Here is an 18,102-nt window from a genome sequence, read left to right as displayed (position 1 = left end):
AGGCAAAGACAGCCTTGCCTCCTGGGGTCCCATTGCTGGAGGACCTTCATCAGGCCAGCCTTCCCCATGGGCATCTCCATTGCTTCCCTCTCTTGGACCCTCAACCTCCTATAGCACAAGTGGGAATCCTCAGGGACTGTGTGGAGCAGGGCCGTGTGGTCCTCAGGGGCAAGGCAAGGAGCCCTTACAGGAAAGGAGGTCTGGCCTGTCTAGGCCCCAGGCCCCTGGTCTGGGAGACCCAGCCCCAAGTGGCCCCTGAAGTCCAGGCCTACAGAGCTGGCCCTGTCTCCTTCCCCAGATGGCTGCTTTCTCCTACTAACCCCTGATTCCCTGGCATGGCCCCAGAGACATCCCAGTTCATCCCTTGGTGCCCTCCCCGCTCTTGGCACCACCACCCTGGCTCTAAGATCCAGTCAGGGTGATGGCGAGGTAGTGTGCTCCTCAAGGGGCCCTGTAGTTCCTCCCCCAGAGCTATTCCTGGCCTGGGTGCCTCCCCAGCCCGCTGTCCCCCTGCCTGACCTGACCCCACAGCTGGGAATCGCTTGCTGGGGGTGGGGCAGCTCCCAGCTATATAAGCCTGGACCTAGGTGTCCTAGCCATCCAGGAGGCCCACACCATCCTCTGCCAACCCCTGAGCACTCCACCTAGATCAGCAGCCAGCCCAGCAATGGCAGGAAAAGCCACCTCTGAGGCTCCTGCCTCTGGCACAGAGGAGACAGCGTCTGAGTCAGCCACGGAGTCTGCCACGGTGCCTGCCACAGGGCTTTCTGGAGAAGTGGCGGCATCAGAGTCCACCGGGAAAGAGCAGGCTGGGGAGCCCCGGGAGCCTGTCTCTCAGGCACCTTCCCCCACAGCTCTTCCAGGCCCTGCAGCTCCTGTATCTTCTGTAGCCACTAAGCCTGCACCTCCAAGTGAAGGTGACCAGAGATGGGGCGGGGTAGAAGAGGAGACAGCATGCAGGGGGCGCTCCTGGCTCCAACCTCTTCTCACTCTGGCTTCCCCTCAGATGTCCCCAGCTCCCCGCTGATGCTGACCATCGTGGATGTGAGCCACAACTCTGTGACTGTGAGCTGGGAGCCCCCTGAGAAGCTGGGGAGGCTGGGGCTGCAGGGATACGTGCTGGAGCTCTGCCGAGAGGGAGGTGAGCCATGCTCAGCTTTGTATGTACCCAGGGGAGGTGGAGCAGGGGGCAATGCAGAGGGAGGGCATGAAAGCAGAGGTCCTCTTAGTACCCCCACCTAGCCCCTCTTGCTCCCCTGGGGCCTCTGAAAGTGCGGGGCTGTCCTGTGACCTTGGAAGCCCTCTGATCCTCCAGCTCCAGGGAGCTTCTGGGTCACAGGTGGGGACATTGGGTACCACTCTGATGAGCAGGGAAGGAGAAGCAAAGCCTCAGAGGAGCCTGCTAGGGAGGGCAATGTAGGAAGGAAAGAGCCGAGATGCTGCAGAGTGGAGAACAATAGACAGTAAGGGGAAAGGGAACGGGAAAAGTTTGGCCCAAGTCCTGCTACCATTGTCCTCCTCCTTGACAGTCAAATTTTCCAGGGCTTCTACCTCTGCCTTGCTTTGTGATCTTGTAAATGCATCAAACCCTCCCAGGGCTTCAGCAACCCCATTTCTGGTCACCATTCTAGAGCTCTAACATCAGCTGTCTTTGATGTTACTTAACACTAAGAAGTCAGAGAGGGTGGGAGGAAATAAGGGCTGGGGAGAGAAGTCAGCTTTCCCAGATCACCATGGGGAAGGGAGCCTGATGGAGAAGGGAGCCCTGGCTATGTCACCCTCTGTTCTGCTCAGCCTCAGAGTGGGTGCCTGTGAATCCCCGGCCCATGATGGTGACCCAGCAGACAGTACGGAACCTGGCGCTGGGAGAGAAGTTCCTCCTACGAGTGGCTGCAGTGAGCTCCGCTGGGGCTGGGCCACCGGCTGTGCTGGACCAACCTGTCCATATCCAAGAGATCATTGGTAAAGCCCAGCCTCACCTCTTACTTCCCAGCCCTTACCTAGCAGAGAAGCCGAGGCCATCTGAGCAAACATGTCGCCTCCCACAGCCACACACACAAGCCACATGCGGGTGCTTTCTTCCTGGAAAAAGTGTCAGGTGGCTTCTCTCAGCAGCAAGGGACTCTGGAGGTCAAAGAAGCCATTTACCCCAGTGGTCCTACCCCAGGCATTGGGGAGGGGCTTCCTGCTGCCCACAAGGGCAAACACAGCTTTCCTGATCATTATTCTCAAAGTTGGGAGGGCATCTGTCCCCCTTCCCTCCAGCAGCCCTGGCAGCTGGTTTGCTGCCCATTTCCTAAAGTCTGGGTTCCAGATTCTTCCACATCATCTAGAACACAGAGACTTGCTTTCCGTGACCTCCACAGTCTTCTGGGAAGAAGAGGGGCTACAAAAGGCCCACCAAGGCTTCTCTAAGAGGGTAGTGGCTTGCTGGGGACCCAGAGGCCAGCTGCCGTCCCAGTTGCTAATATTTCTATTTGCAGGGTGTATTAGCCTCAATCCTATACTTGCTGCCCTCCCAGAACCGATCGGGTTTCAATCTGTTAATGGCAATGAGTCATTTGGTCTCAGGTCTCTGGGGACAGCGCAAGGCCCCAGGGTGAAGAGAGACGCAGGCAAGCAGGTGGCTTGTGGGCTTCTCCCTCTTCTTTCATGCTCCTCGACCGGGGGAAGGATGGCTCCCAGTGGAGGCTTGGAGCAGAACCTCGCAGTTCTGGACAAGGCAGACAGGCAGACAGGGTAGCATGGCCACAGGAGGGGTCAGTCAGGCTTGGATTCAAGGCGATTCTTATCCCTGAGGCCTGTCAGACTCGCCAGCTCAGAACTACAGGTTGTCGTGGCTGGTGTGTCAATACCAAGAGACCCTAAAGGGCCCAGAACTTCTCAGACAGTCTTAGATTCAGGTGTCCACAGGGCCACATTCACACCCTACTGGGCTGCAAGGCTTTTTTGCTGGTGGTTTTCCCAGCCCAGACATTGCCCGTCTTGGAGCAAGGCACAGCTCGCTCCACACGGCAGCTGCGGTATGGCTGTGCTGACACAGTCTGGGGATGGCAGCAAGCTCTCCTGCTGGGAGAGTCTGAGATCTTCCCCAAGAGCCCAAGGAGCTCAGACTCAGAAAGGCCTCTGAGGGCCAGCACCACAGAAGCCAGCCAGACTAGCACCCATTTCTCTATTAAAATTCCTCTGGCAGGAGAGGAGGGGATTTCCTGGAGAGAACAGGGGGAGGAGGAGGCCACAAACAAGTGTGAAACAGCCACGCTTCTTGTGGGCATGGCAGAGTGGGGCCTGTCCAGGATCCTCCGCTGCTCAGCTGTCCCTCCGCAGCCACCTGGAGCTGCCAAGCATTCCTGACCCCCTGCAGCTGCCCAGAGAGCATTCCTGGCCTGTGACCCTCCAGCCAAGTGCCTGCTCAGCTAATCCTTGGAGACACAGTGTTCCTTCTCAGTGTCGCCTCCTTGGCCGCCCTTCATGCCACGGCCAACTGCTCCCACCTGTTTGTTACTGAGGAGCTACCTCCAGGGACAGGGACAGTGACTGCAACAGCTCCCTTTGGAATGTCCAAAGACTTGAGTGGCTGTTCTGGATTAGGGTGTAGGCAGGAAAGTGGTTCTCGGCTATAGCACGGGGCCAAAATAGGAAGCCTTCCTAACTGTGAGATTAAAGACTAAGCGGGGACACAAGAAGAAGGTGCATACCTGCTCTGGCCTCATTTGGGTGGGAGAAGACTCCAATATTCCCAGAGGAATGAGCAAGCCAGGTCTTACAAAGAGGAAAGTCCTGCACCTCGGTGCTGGGGATGCTGGATCAGCAGGATGAGGGCTGACACCGCCTCCCTCCCCAGTTCAGGCCAACAGGTATGACACCTGTCCTCCTGCAGGGGGAGACAGAGAGCTGGCTGCTGCCCCATCTGGAGCAGGAGAATGCCTGGGCTGCAGGGCAAATCCTAGCCTGGCAGGGTGGAGATGCCACAGGAGTGCCTGGGATACTTACCAGTTCACACCACGGAGGCCTTGACCTCCCTGGAACCTCTGGACTCTCAGTTCCCCAAGGCTCTCAAGGGATCTGGGCCCCTCCACCTCGGCACTGAGAGTGCTGCACTCACGAGGAGGTAGCTGGGACACACCCAGGAGTCCTCTGGCTGTCGAGCAGCCCACGCCAGCTGTCCCTTACCCCTGTCCCAGGAGCCCCATCCAGCTGTCCACCTGCCCTGATAAGCCTAGACTCTTGCTTTCACGCAGAGGCCCCCAAGATCCGTGTTCCTCGGCACCTTCGTCAGACCTACATCCGCCTGGTAGGAGAGTCCATCAACCTGCAGATCCCCTTCCAGGTGGGTCTGCTTGCTTGGAGGGAGAGAGGAAGGTCGAGAGCCCAAGCTGGCATGTCTCAGGGAGCATAGGAAGTGTCAGTTTCCTGAGAACCACAAAGACTATCTTGGCTTCTCATCATGCGAACAACTCTGTTGTAATTCTCCAGCTGGGAACATGTAGGCAGACAGGCCCCAGGATAGGTTAGACACCTGGAGGACCTGTCTCTGGGTGGCACCTGTGGCTCCAGCTTTTGTAGCTCTGGACCAATAGAGTAGGCTCCCGGGCACAGCTGCAGACACCCCTGGAGGTGGTGGGCAGGATGGGGTCTGGCACCTGCCACATTCACCCAAGTACTCCTCCCTGTCAGGGGAAGCCAAAGCCTCAAGCCTCATGGACCCACAATGGCCAGGCCCTGGACAGCCAGCGAGTGAGTGTGCGCAGCGGGGACCAGGACTCCATCCTCTTCATCCGCTCAGCCCAGCGCTCCGACTCAGGCTGCTATGAGCTCACTGTGCGGCTGGAAGGCCTGGAGGCCAAGGCCACCATTGATATCCTGGTGATTGGTATGGGCCAGGGGAGAAGGGGCTGCCTCCCGGGACTCAGAATTGCCCCTTCTACCTTAGAGCAGCTGGCAGGTGGGGGGCAGGCTAAGGAAGCTTTATGGGAGCCGAATCTTGGGTGCAAACATTCTGTGGCAGGCCCAGCCTCACACTTACTTTCCTTCCCATTCCGATCCTGCAGAGAAGCCAGGACCCCCCAAGAGCATCCGGGTTCTGGATGTCTGGGGTTGCAATGCTGCCCTTGAGTGGACCCCACCCCAGGACACAGGCAACACAGAGCTCCTGGGCTACACAGTGCAGAAGGCAGACAAAAAGACAGGGGTGAGCCTGCGGGGCTGAGTGGGGTGGGGGAGGAAGTGGCCAAGATGTCTGGGAAGGTCCACCCCATTACAAGTTGTGGGACTTAACTCCAGGGCCACTGCTAACTGAATCCCAGGTGACCTCAGTGAGACTTGCCTCTCTAGCCCTCGGTTCCCTCCCAAAGACTGCAGGAGGCGCTGACTGGGATCTCTGCAGTGTTCAGTCTCTGAAGCTGTGTTTCTGAAACCTTAATGCGTGTAGGAATCACCTGGGAATTTGCTAAGATGCAAATTCTGATTTAGTAGGTCTTGCTGGAGGCCAGCTCCTGCCTTGCAGAAAGTGCCAGGTGCTGCTGATGTTACTCAGTTGCAGGCCACACTTTGCATAGAAAGGCCCTAGAATTCTCTGAGAACAGTAGAGAGCTCACTGAATGCTCATCTGAGTGCGCCAGGAGCCCTTTCTCCCAATTCCAAGTCCCTCGAGCTCAAAACTGGATAGTTGGTCTCCCAGGGTTAGGCCCTGCAAGGAGGGGGCTACACGATAAGCAAGGAAGATGAGAAGAGGGCTGAGAGGTGAGGGTGACGAGCCGGGGTACCCACAGCAATGGTTCACAGTGCTGGAGCGCTACCACCCGACCACCTGCACCATCTCCGACCTCATCATCGGCAACTCGTACTCCTTCCGGGTCTTCTCAGAAAACCTGTGCGGCCTCAGCGACACAGCCACCAGCACCAAGGAGACTGCACACATCCAGAAGGCAGGTGGGTTTGGGCTGGCAAGCATCCTGACTCTTGCCCCGTCCCTGGTGTCCCCATATCCCTCTCTGGGCTTCTCCTGAGTACTGCTCCCTGGATCCTTTGCTGCTTTGCTCCCACTCCACAGTTATGTGCACACACATACACACACACACACACACACACACACACTGGCACAGAGTGACTGGAAAGTAATGGATGTGGCTGATGGAGGCTAAGCACATCAGGGCAAACTCACAAATAGGCAGGCCCCCTCAGGTGGCTGTGCACTTATCCTAAAGCTGTGTATGGCCGCATCCACAGAGGTCTCTAGATTGCATGCAGAGTGTCCCTCAGGACCCACCCTGAAAAGCAATGTGTGTGTGATTGACAGACCCTGAAAGTTTATAAAAGCACAGACCTCCCTGCCCAACGAGAATACCACATAGATGAACACAGAAGATATGGGCTTTACTATCTCCAGCAGGTACCCCATCCTCTTGTGTCAAATGTAGAGCTCTGACCTCCTACCTGCCACCCACCAGAGGCCCTCCCCACCAGACTGCGTGGGCTCTGGAAGGTGCACTCTCGCTAACTCCAGACTGAGCTGCACAGAATTGGGAAGAAATTTTTGTTTCAAAAAAAGAAAGCCAGATGGGTCTCCAAAAACAAAGAAATGAAATGTATCTCCAGGTTGCTGGTCTCCACCTTCTGCTGGGATCTTCTGCCAAGTTCTCTCATGGCGCTGGCTTTCCTGCCATTCCTCGCTGCTCCCCCTACCCACCTCAGCCCCGAGCCAGCTATCCTTCCCTCTGTATTGTTCTCTATCTTCCTGAAGGCACCATGCTTTGCTTCCCAAAGATCCTGGGTAAGGCCACTCTTATGAGGCCTCCTCTGCTCCTGTAACCTCAAATTCTCCCCTGAATCCAGATATCACTGTCAAACCTAAGGGGTTTATTAAGCGAGACTTCTCAGAAGCACCCTCATTCACCCAGCCCCTGGCTGACCACACCTCCACCCCTGGCTACAGCACCCAGCTGTTCTGTAGTGTCCGAGCATCACCCAAGGTGAGGGGCCCTGGCCTGGGGCCCAGCTGGGGACATCAGGGTTGGAGAATCCTGTGGGCATCTGCACTAAAGGCTGTAGGTGCTCTTTAGAACTTGGTCCCAGGCCATACCCTTCCCTGACTTTGTTTCCTCTGTCCATGCCTCCAGCCCAAGATCATCTGGATGAAAAACAACATGGACATCAAAGGTGACCCCAAGTACCGTGCTCTTTCTGAGCAAGGGGTCTGCACCCTGGAGATCCGGAAACCCAGTCCCTTTGACTCTGGGGTCTACACCTGCAAGGCCATAAATGTGCTGGGGGAGGCGTCTGTGGATTGCCGGCTGGAGGTCAAAGGTGAGAGTCACTCTCCAGGGACCCTGCTGTGGCTGGAAGAACAGAGGCCACCTCTTTGGAGACTGAACCAGATACAGATCAGAGCAAAATCTAAGGTGGGAGAGAAAGGGTAGTGAGGATGGAGGCCAGGCTGTCTGCACAGCTTTCCCAGCAGGAGTATGGCCCACTGTGTTGAGGGAGGGGAAACCTTGAATGTGCCTCATTCCTTCCAGCTTCCCCAGCTCTAACCTGCACAATCTCTTCCAGCCTCAGCCACACACTGAAGAGTGACGGGAAGAGGCTGGGATGAAGAGACAAGGTAGGTGGCTCTGCTCTGTCTGGGGGAAGCAGGGAAGCAGAGAGGAGGCTGGAAGCAGGGCACAGGGGGGAGAAAAGACAGCAGCCAGGTCTGGGCTTAAGTCTGTAGTCACAGCCACTAACACACATGGGCTGGTGCAGTAGGTGGGCACAAGGCAGGGGTCTGGTTCTGGTTCCAAGCAATCTTAGTGTGGATATTCTCTTTGGCTCTGATTCCTCATCCTAAAAGTAGAGACAACAGCCCCTGTTCTATCTTCCCTCCCATAGCAGTTCTTAGGCTCTGGGTAAGTCAGGAAGGATCTAGAACTGTGTGAGGCAGAGCTCAGGCTGAAGGAGGCAGGGGAAGACAGCTAACCTTTCCACTTCTAACTGCTCTTCCAGCATGTGGTGGTGCTCAGCCTACACCAGGGCTGTTCTGGCAGGACCTGCTCTCTGCTGGGTCCTGCAGGCCTGAGGAGTTGGTCCCAAAATGTAGCTCCGTAGATGCCCAAGACCTGCATTTCGATAGCCATAGCTGTTGGAACCCTCCCTGAGGTCTCCTGGCCCCCATCCCAGAAGGCTGAATCTAGGACCCAGGAGTGGACCTAGTTGGCTCCAGGCCATGCCTCCTGGCATAAGGGTGCACAGGAGACACAGAGGTGAGCCCACCCTGCAGAGCTGTGCACTGGAGGTGAAGCACCCAAATAAAGGTGTGGCGTGATGACACCAGCACGGGACCTCTGTGTCAGTGAGCGTCATTGAGAGGTCACTATGCAGGGGCATCTGAATGCGCCACCATGAGGAAGGTGCCATCAGGAAGGGTCTCAAGATGTCATGGGGCATTTTCTAAGCATCAGTGGTCTAGACCTTGCTTTCTGACTTAGGGTTTGCTACCCAAATGTGTAACTATAGCAATAGAAACACCGCCCTGGCACCCTCCTGACTCCAGCCACCCCCACGTCCCCCTCTTGTCACTTCTTCCTGCCCCCGTTCTGTCTTCTCTGCTGAGGTTGTCTTGGTTCCTCTGACACTGGTGGGGTGGGTGCAAGTGACGCTATCTCCATCAGGGTTCAGGGTCTTTTATTTGTCACATGGGCCTCCACTGGAAGCCAGGGATACCCCACCTCCAACAAAAGTAGAAGCCTGGAGCCAGTCTTCACACTCAGAAACCATGAACTCAACACCAACAGTCTCCACCCCTCCTTCCACAATGGGGCTTCATCTTTCCCAGAGCCTCAGGCCTGGCCTCCATCTGCACTCCAGTTTCTGAGGTCCCCCCAAAGTGAGCCAAATGCCAGGGCAATTTAGGGTATTAAGTGCCCGTGAGAGCCTTCTCCACCCCTCTGGAGGGTGGTCCCTTCCAGCCTGGCCCGGCCCCCACACCCAGCCCAGGAGTCAGTCTCCCGGATGTTTCTTTCTTCATCCCATCCCGAAGAAGGCTGAATGCACCCGAGAACCGAAGCGTTCTTCTCCATCAGCCCCAGAAGCAGCAGCAACGGTGTCCCTTCGGACAGTCCAGGCCTGTCACCGTGGGCTGATGGAACGCGATGGCCCAGAACACAGGAAGTTACCCTTCCGGATATTTGGAAACGCAGGGCAAGGGGGGGGCTCTGTGCTGCCCCCTGGCGGACGCTTGAGGCCGGTGGCTACAGAACCTTGCTCCCCAGGGTCTGGTGGAGAATAAAGCAAATGTGAAAATGATTTCCCGACTACCCCTTCTGCCTCTCTCAAGGATAATCTTGGGCTGCCCAGGGTTAGGACAGCAGGCACCATGACCCTGTCATCATCAAAATGCAGAATCCTTGAGGCTGGCAAATGATGTTCCTTGATCCTGCCCTTTAGCTGTTCCTGGCCTCCTTCTGGAGAATAGTAGAGAAAGGGGGAAGAGAACAGCATCATTTCTCACACCCATCCTGGGAGGGGTTCGCTCCCGTCCTGAAGCTGGGTCCCAGGCAGGACTATGCCACCAACATCTAAGACCAGCAGATTCCCTGTGTGGCTTTGGGAGCCTGAAAATCCTCACCCATCCCCAGAGCTTCTTCCTGCCCAGGACATGCCCAACCCTGAAGCACTGGACCATGCATGGGATGGTAGGGCAGGAAAGGGGGCTCAAAACACTTTCCTCTTGCCTCATACCATGTGGTTCCTTCCCAGGTACTGCCACCCCAAGCCTGCTCCTGGTCCCCGAGATGCAGGGGACCATTAGCTCCTTATGGACCGGCCCCTGCTTTGTGGGCATCTCCTCCCCATGTCACAGCCAAAGTCCAGTTGTGGAAGGCCCAGCAAGACCAGAGGGATGGGGGGATGTGGGCCCTAGGCTGAGGCTGTTAGACATGGGCTAGTGGGAGCCAACATAGGCTAGTCATCCACCTTCTCTTCAGGGGGATCCTCATCACTGGGAGGCTCTGGCTGGCAGCGGAAGTGGTCATTCCAAATCTTCAGGAAGGTCACCCGGAACTTCTGGATGCGGAAGGCATAGACAATTGGGTTCATGGCTGAGTTACCATGTGTGAGGAAGATGGCAATGTAGGTGAGGATAGTGGGCGTGCGGCAGGTGGGACAGAAGAGGGTGATACAGTTCAGGATGTGCAGGGGCAGCCAGCTAAGGGCAAAGAGGAAGAGGATGAGAGCCAGTGACTTGGCGATCTTCAACTCCTTCCCATAGTACTTCTGGGGGTCGCCAGAGGAGGCCGACACCTTTTTGTTGAGCTGCTTTCGGATCAAGTAGAAGACCTCCAGGTAGATGAGGACCATGAGGAGCAGGGGCGGCAGCACCCAGACGAAGAAGTTAAAGTAGACCATGTACTCCATGCTGATGACCTTCTCGAACTCGCACTTAATCACAGGCTCCCCAGCGCTGCCATTGGCTGCCCATGCCATCTCCACCTGACTGAGATTGTTCCAGCCAAACATAGGTGTCAGGCCCACCACAAGGGAGAGAATCCAGCAGCCAGCGATGGCCACTGCTGCCCTCCGTGGGGTCACCACCGTCTTGTACCTGTGGGACAGGAGGGCAAGGTGTGAGAAGCTGCCAGCCAGCAGTCATGAAGTTCCCTCTAAGTCTCATCTGTCCCTGGGGGGTTCCTAGAGGATGCCCTGCTCCCCATCTAGGACCAAGAGAGTAGGAGGGGTACGGTCACAAGATCTGCCCAAGGTCACATGGAAGGTAATGGCACTGCCCTGTGCTTCCTAACATATGGATCACCAAAAAGCCAGGTGATTAACAAGTCACTGTTACACGAGGGCCTGCTGACTCCACTGTCGTCAAAACCTTTCCTCACTTGTCCTATCTTCCCATGCCAGCACCCTTCTCCTACCACCATTTTTACCTCCCATTCCTTCCCAATCACTACACATGCTTATGCCAAAAGTGCGGGCCTCATGAGACAGCAACCCTAAGCTTACTGGTAATGATTCCCAGGAAATAAAGCGGTGTTCCCTGAGTATCTACTACACACTAGGTACTTTCACTCATTCATTCAGTCACGCAATCTTGCAGACCTGGGTGCACTATTCAGCAAATGTTTATCAAGTGCTTTTTGTCATGGCTCTCTGGGCCATGGATAACAAAAAAGATCCATGCCACACCATGGGTGAAGGAACCAGTGACACAAAAGTAAGGAAATCGATAAGACAGCAGATGGTTGCTTGTTCTTCATAGGAAACAAGCAGAATGATGTCAAGGGCAGAGTTTCCCAACCTTCATGTCAGGGCACACAAAGAAGATGAAAACATTCTGATGACACGCAGGAGATGAGGCGGCCCATGGGCCAAGGTTAAGGGTTTTGATACTTTGGATGCTCCCTACTTCCTGTCCACCTAACCCAGCCAACAGCCAGCCTTGTTTCCTCTCCCACACTCTGGCCTTAGACGGTGTGCCAGCCTGGCTCTCTGCAGCTTGCCCAGTTGTTATTTTCCAGGGCTGCTCCTGAGAGGGATGGGGTGCCCTCTGAGCCTTTAAACAGCTTGCAGGATGAGGGCAGGGAGTGCTGGGGGTGGTCTCTGAGTCCGTGCCCTTCTGCCCCAGGCCTGCAGCATTGCAGCTTGCTTCTCAGTGGTGAAGCTTAAGGGTCCTCTCACACTAGACGTCAGTTTTTCTAGACCTCTTAGGATTCATGAAAGGCCACCTGCTGTGTACAGGCTATAGGGGCAGAAAGGGGGACAGCTATGAAGGAGAAGCTAGATACCTCCTTCCTGCACCATCTAGAAGACAGGCATGAGAAGGAATCTTTGGGCCCTCGTGTCACAGCTCTGCCATTGCAAAGGAGGTTAGGGCCCTGGATGATGTTACTCCCTGCTCCCCACCCTGGTCACAAGAAGATGCAGCCGACACATTCATTTGAGCCCCACACTCCTCCTGTTATGAAAGCTCGCCCCTCCCCTTAATCCCCAGCAGAATGACTGCCGGACCTGGGGCACAGGCTGCCAGGTGGAAGACCAGAGGGTGGCCCCAGCTCTGCAGCACGCGAGCTCAATGCCTCCTCTATAAAATGAGGCCTACATCAGAGAGCAAGGATTGAAAAAGATAATGTGTGCAAATGCTCTGCAAACACCCTGCCAAGATTCCTTAGTCTGAGGTCTCACCCTTCTGAGCTCTTAGACAAACACACACCTGGAACAATTCTAGTGTCCCTTGTGCTCAGCAATACACAGCCTGAATGCTGTTAAAACATCTTGCTCAGGTCTGGTTCCTGGGGTCTTAGAGCATCCTCCTACCCTCATGCCCAACAAATTGTAAGAAGGTCTGGGCACAAGTCTTTGGGGAAAGACCAAAGGCACATAGGTGGTTCTGTGGGACACTGTCTCAGCCATCAACCAAGGGAGGCTGGGACCAGGTCCCTAAGATAGGGACCAAAGGAGGCTGGGCTACAGTTGCAACCGGAAGGGTAGGGCCAGATATCCTGTCTCCTGTCCCATCTGTCATTTCTATCACATCTGTCATTTACAAAGCCTGTTCACAGTCAGTCTCAGGTGAGCTCCATAACTGCCCTGTGGGGAGAGAGGAATCCCAGGATTCTGCTGGCCCACAGCTCCTGGGCCCAGGCTGGCTATGGGGAGTAGAGATGCTGATGTCGGGCAGTCTCCGGATACCCTATGCCTGGCTGCTTTACAGTCGAATCTGCTGGACCCGCTCGATGAGGGTGCCAGCCCGAGACAGGCGTGCATCGGGTGGCCTCTGGAGCTGCCACTCAGCCTGAGGACTGGGATCTAACCCAGGACACCCATCTGGGCAGTGATGACCTATTGAGAGAGGCAAGATGGGCCCTGCCAGTGTCTCAGCTGGGAGAGAGGGCGGTGGTGGCCACTGCTAGCTGGAGAGGTGCTCCTTGCCCCCTCCATCCTTCACCCTTCCTAACTGCCCAGAGCCTCGGGGTTACAGCTTTCCTGGGGCTTCTCCAGGACTGAGCCCTGGGTGACCCTGCACACAGGGTATCAACCTCATCTATTTTTCTTACTATTTTCTCCTTGGTGGGAAAGGGCTGGGCCCAGGACCTTGGCTATGATGGGGCCAGCTCTCACGGGGCCTGGGGACATTTACCTCTCCTACACGTGGGAAAGTGGAGAGGAGATGCCCTTGGGGAAGGGGTATGGGAGGTTCCTCCAATGCTAGGAGATGTTCCTCCCAAGTCCTGGCCAGCCTAGAGAGCTGTGAAGGATCTAGTCAGAACATCGGCCAGCTGCAGGAGTGAGCGGTCACAGTGGGGACAAGGACGCACCAAAAGGGATGGGTCCACAGGGTAACAGGACAGACAGTTCCTCAGAGACACGGGAAGGAGGTAGGATAGGCTATCACCTTCAAAGTCTTCTACCAAGAACTGAGCATCTCACCTCTAAGGTGAGCACTGCTTTTTGGGGTCATATTTTGAAAAGCCAAGCTAACTCCACAGAAGCAATTAATAGATACCATCTTACTGAGGATGCTAATGTAAAAAGACTGGGTAAATGCCTGAGGCAATGGGGTGGCAGGGACCCTGAGAGGGACCATAGGGGAAAGACACAGAAGGGGGCTAGGGGAAAGAGGTCCCCAAATCTGCATGCACAGAGGACAGGGCTGAGGAAGCCACGGCTTCTACCTGGAGTGCCCTGCAGGGCTGCCACACAGAAGGAAGGAGATTCAGAGGCTAAGTAAGGGAGGAAACTCAGCAATAATGCTCCACTGATTAACTAGAGCAACGGCAATGCTGACAAGAGCTAACATTTATCACTGTACTTTGTGCTGGGCTCTGACCTTGTACCCTCCGAGCTAGCCACTATTATTACCCCCATTGACTCGCTGCAGTAACTGACGATCAGAGATTAGGAAACACAGCCAAGGCCACTCGGCCAGGAAGCAGCCAATATGGAATTCCTAAGACTGAGGTATCCCCACTTCCAAGGGCCTACTGGACCCTCTGCCATGCTGGAAGGTGGAGGCCCCAACATGGAAGGCAGCTCCAGGAACCCTCCCCGGATTACAGATTATGTGGTGCCCAGAGCTTTCCTCCTCCTGAATCTGCTCTCTGTGCACCGAGTGGCCTGTTCAGGTGTACCTGCTGCCCAGGCATGTGGGCAGCTGTCTCGTGGGCGGCCCACACAGCTATGGCTCTCTTTCATTCATTAAGCAGCTATTCAGCCTCTACCCTGCAGACTGGGGGACCAGGTGTTAGAGTTTGGAAATACAGAGGCCAGCAGGCAGGCATTCAGGAAAGCACTGCTGAGAACCTGGGGACAGGGACAGCAGAAAGCAAACAAGCCCAGCAGAGCTCCACAGAGTGAAAGGTCCCATCCAGGAACCATGCAGGGCACCTGGAGAGCCCACGAGGGGCAGCACTTGCGGCTGGCTTTTTCAGGGGGGAAAAGCAGGGGAGCTGAGAGCAGTTCAGAGGAGCAGACAGGGGCTGGGAGCTAAGGGGCCACTGCAGAGCCAGCAGGCAGAGATGGCGGCGCTGAGCCTCCCCAGCAAAGGTGCAGTGGCCAACCGAGGAACTGACAGCTGTGGATCAGATAGAGAAGGAGAGCAGCCCACCCCTCAGGGACCTGGGCTGGGACAGCAGCCTCAGGTAGAGAGGGCCATACTAGAAGTTCTGGGGTTTATTCTGAGCTCAGAAGGAAGCTATTTTTAGCAAAGAATAGAATGTAATCTCTGTTCTTAAAAGACAAGCCAAGGTGTGGTGTGGAGAGTGCATGTTGGCACAGAGTGAGCAGCGGCAAGAGCAACACAGGGCATTTTAGCCATCTGGGGGAGAAGAGGTGGCAATGCAGTGGCAGGAGTGGCACTGGGTGGACGGGTGTGGCTTTAGGATGTACTTGGTAAGGGGTGAACGAGACCTGCTGCTGAGTGTGGCTGTCTGGGTGAGAGACGACTCCGGCTTTTTCTCCTGTTGACAGTGAGGGGTGGTACGACCTCCTGAGTCTCCCTTAACCCTTCTCCCCTGGTACTGAACCCCTGCTGCTCCCCAGGGAACTAGACACCACCGGCAGAGACTTGCCATTGGACACACACCCTGCGCCTCAGGGCCTTTGCACTTCCGGTTCATTTCCCAAGGTCTGCATTCTCTCCTTACTCAGGTCTCAGTGCAGATGTCACCTCCTCAGAGAAGATTCCAGACAAATAGTCCCTGTCACCCAACAGCCTCCTGCCATTTTTACTTTTTCCCAGTAGAGGTGGTCTCACTTTCTGGCTCTACAGCTGAGTGTTGTATTTGTTTCTTTCCAGGAGAATGCACAAAGCTCCACGCTGACAGAGCCCCAATTCTGCATGCGCACCACGGCTTCCCAGTACCTACGAAGACTGCTCAATAACTGTTTGCTGGATGAATGAATAACTACATGTAGAAATGGATTAACAAATCTATACAGCCATTTATTCAGAAATGATTGACTGAGGATCTACCACGTGATCCGGCTCAGGGAGCCAGAGATAGAGACGAAGTGGCAGGTGCTCAATTAGAGATGGTCAGTGAGGAAGGCCTGGCCCCAGCCCTGGAGGTCATCACAGTGTGGGTGAGGACAACATTCACTGGTTTGTGCCCCCACTGCACTGGCAGCTGCAGGGGCCCACTGCTGAATCAGACAGCTACAGTTCCCTGGGTCCGTCCTGACATTAAGTCTGCAGTGGTAGATGAACAAGTGGTGCCGGGCCACCGGGTAGCTACCATCGTGTGCACCAAAGCAGCTCTGAGCCCAGCATTGGCCCTACGCATGGGGAGGCCAGCAGAGGCTCCCCTGGCCACATCTGGGCTCTGCAGTCTTCTCACACGCAGTCCAGAGAAGCAGGATCTCCACGCCCTGCTGAATCCCAGCAGGAATGTAAGAGTGACGAGCTCCTCAGGGGTCCTTTGCTTCATGAACTGCCCCCATTCGCGAATGAGATCACTTCCTGTGCACAGAGCAGTGGCCCTTCCCTGCCTATAAGATAGCCCTAAAGCATTCTGCTTGGTGGACCCAAAAGGCCACTCGGCAGAAAGGGAGAGGTATTACTGTTGCTGCAAGGACAATATTGGAGCATGCTGGTCCCGGAGGTGTTTGTTCTTGGCTTTCCTTCCCAGCTCTGCCCTGCGCTGTGACATCAGGAGGTGACCCCTGTTGGCTGCATTTCCTAAGCCCTGTGTCAAGTGGGTTATGGGAAAATGTAAGTGCTGAAGGAATGGTGGAACAAGGGAGAAAGGCACCCCTCTCTCTGTCCCAGCCCATCTCAGGCTATGATTATATCTCTTTCTTGGCTGGACCTGCCTCCAGATACACCCACCATGGGTCCAGTCGCCACCAGCCAACCTCATCCCAGGCTGCAGAGACACTGTCTCATCCCCTGGCTCTCAGGCCTGGTGCTGCAGAACCACCTCTTCGCTAGTCTTGCTACTCTCACTGCCCCTGTTGGCATCTCAGCGCTCCAGGCCCATGTGCCCAGTCTCTGGCAGTGAAGGCCCTCCGTTATGAATCTCTGTGCCCTGGGTTTGACCTCAGCAGTTCAGGGTGAGCAGGAAGAACTGAGCCCACACATCCCTCCAGCGGAGGGAGCAAGCTGGGAGCCAGCGGCCAGTCTCAGATGCACAGTGAATCAGGAGAGACAGAGACTAAATGATGGCTGTGGGAAAGGGTACTGTGGTCTGTATGAGAGCAGGGGTGAGACAGGGAGGGTTCTTGGGCCTGGCTGTCACTCTTTCTGTCACGTCCCCTCACCTAGGCCCTGGGCGCAAAGACAGGGCTGAGACCCAGCGTCTATCTGCAGTGCTGCAGTCTGGATGCCAGAGACCACCTCCTCCATCTTTTGGCCTGTGCTTGGTGGGGAGGGAGCAGTAGTTCATAGCTCTGGTCCCCTCCTTCTTGCCGCCCTTCTTATCAAGCATCTCAGCCACTTGTGACTGGAAACATGAATCTCAAGACAAGGGAAGTGAGCCTTTCAGACTATTAAACTACTTCCTGCAGAGAAATTCTTCCTCCCAAAGGAGAACAGGAAGCCAGATACAATCAAAGACTCTCCACTTCAGGGGCCAAATGTTTAATAGTAACATTGCCCGAGGGAGTCTGGTTCCCGCCCTGGGGAGAGGCCAGGAAGTCTAGGGCCTCAGAGCCCTGCTCCCCAGGGGTCTTGCAACATCACCCACCATCTCAAACATCGGTGTTCCGAAGTCCCTAAAAGAGGAGGCAGGTCAGCTCCCCAGAGCCAGCTGTGAGACCTGGGGAGGGGGGCGGGGCTCTGAGTTCCTTGGAAGAGGAGAGCTGCATAAACTCATTAGGTCATTAGTGTAATGGGCCTTGGAAATAGCTCTTGGTCACTTGCTGAGGACAAACAATACCACAGACTGGTGCAAAAGACAATTAAGTTTTTTTTTTTTTTTTTTCCAGAACCAGGGATTGAACTCAGCCCCTTGCACTTGTCAGGGAAGCCCTATATTCTACTGAGCCATCTCCCCAGCCCCTAAGGGTATGTGATTCATGAATGGGCCTCTACTCTGGGCAACCTCTCTCCTTCAGATTTGCAGCCCCTCTCTGGGCACTGTAGGTTAAAAAAAAATGAAAGCACAGGCCTTGCCCAAAAGGATTTACTCTTGGTGTGATGGGGAGGCCCAGCTCCAAGCACAGGGAGTGTCCCTCCTCTGATAAGAGAGCAGTGTAGCCTCAGTAGCCAAGACCAAAGTTCCAAGCAGCTGCTAGAAAAAAACCCTCACACTCAAAGGTCCCACCGGTAACTGACTTTCCAAGCTGGGCCATGCACGGTCCATGTGCTTTGTGGTGAGACCTCTCTGCTCCTGCACTCTGTTCTGCCATCTCTAAACAGATGGGTTTGGGTTTGATCAATGGTCCAGATGCAGAGGAGGCTACAAGGGGTGGAGTCTAGGAGAGGTCTCAGATTTGAGCAGAGCACATTTTCCAAGGACCCATTCTCTCTCCAACCCAGGGCCCAGAGTGTATCAGAATATTCCTGCTGTCCAGCAACCCAGGCTTTGCTCGTTGAAACAACTCCCTAGGGGCCTCTGAATACAACCATGTCCTGCTACTTCAAGGTCAGGCCCAGCACCCATATCCCTGTGAGGAGTGGCT

General features: G+C 55.4%; 2 protein-coding genes across 14 annotated transcripts in view; one reads left to right on the top strand and one right to left on the bottom strand.

Moving 5' to 3' along the window:
• Nucleotides 1–586: 586 nt before the first annotated feature.
• On the top strand, nucleotides 587–17,136 carry Mybph (myosin binding protein H). Of its 8 annotated transcripts, none has more exons than XM_023708091.1 (11): nucleotides 587–917; nucleotides 1,007–1,141; nucleotides 1,795–1,962; nucleotides 4,242–4,330; nucleotides 4,678–4,873; nucleotides 5,052–5,191; nucleotides 5,772–5,931; nucleotides 6,835–6,971; nucleotides 7,119–7,305; nucleotides 7,552–7,603; nucleotides 15,278–17,136. In XM_023708091.1, exons 1-10 carry the CDS (start codon nucleotides 668–670, stop codon nucleotides 7,566–7,568), a joined length of 1,479 nt encoding a protein of 492 aa, XP_023563859.1. In that variant the 5' UTR covers nucleotides 587–667; the 3' UTR covers nucleotides 7,569–7,603; nucleotides 15,278–17,136. The 8 variants fall into 8 exon arrangements, with proteins under 8 accessions (XP_023563859.1, XP_023563863.1, XP_023563862.1 ...); XM_023708095.1 differs by lacking the exon at nucleotides 15,278–17,136 and adding an exon at nucleotides 10,247–10,265; XM_023708094.1 differs by lacking the exon at nucleotides 15,278–17,136 and adding an exon at nucleotides 9,963–10,010.
• Adora1 (adenosine A1 receptor) overlaps nucleotides 8,645–18,102 on the bottom strand; it is a 31,546-nt gene continuing 22,088 nt past the window's right edge. For 5 of the 6 annotated variants that reach the window (XM_023708102.1, XM_004625372.2, XM_023708117.1 and 2 more), the window contains 2 exons: nucleotides 9,952–10,579; nucleotides 8,645–9,440 (listed from right to left, as the gene is read on the bottom strand). In XM_023708102.1, the coding sequence (XP_023563870.1) occupies nucleotides 9,420–9,440; nucleotides 9,952–10,579 (649 nt within the window). In that variant the 3' untranslated portion in view covers nucleotides 8,645–9,419. Of the gene's footprint in view, nucleotides 10,580–18,102 lie in introns of all 6 variants that reach the window. The other variant, XM_023708128.1, reaches the window with a different exon arrangement.

This window comes from Octodon degus, unplaced genomic scaffold (assembly GCF_000260255.1).
Source record: "Octodon degus isolate 3935 unplaced genomic scaffold, OctDeg1.0 scaffold00009, whole genome shotgun sequence".
Lineage (NCBI taxonomy): Eukaryota > Metazoa > Chordata > Mammalia > Rodentia > Octodontidae > Octodon > Octodon degus.
This window is presented reverse-complemented; position numbering and strand designations above follow the sequence as displayed.

Excerpts from the sequence above, each read along its gene's own strand:
- Mybph (XM_023708091.1), top strand. The coding sequence starts at position 668 with ATGGCAGGAAAAGCCACCTCTGAGGCTCCTGCCTCTGGCACAGAGGAG. Across the intron at positions 1,963-4,241 it reads CCATATCCAAGAGATCATTG|AGGCCCCCAAGATCCGTGTT; the intron begins GTAAAGCCCAGC and ends GCTTTCACGCAG. Across the intron at positions 4,874-5,051 it reads CATTGATATCCTGGTGATTG|AGAAGCCAGGACCCCCCAAG; the intron begins GTATGGGCCAGG and ends CCGATCCTGCAG.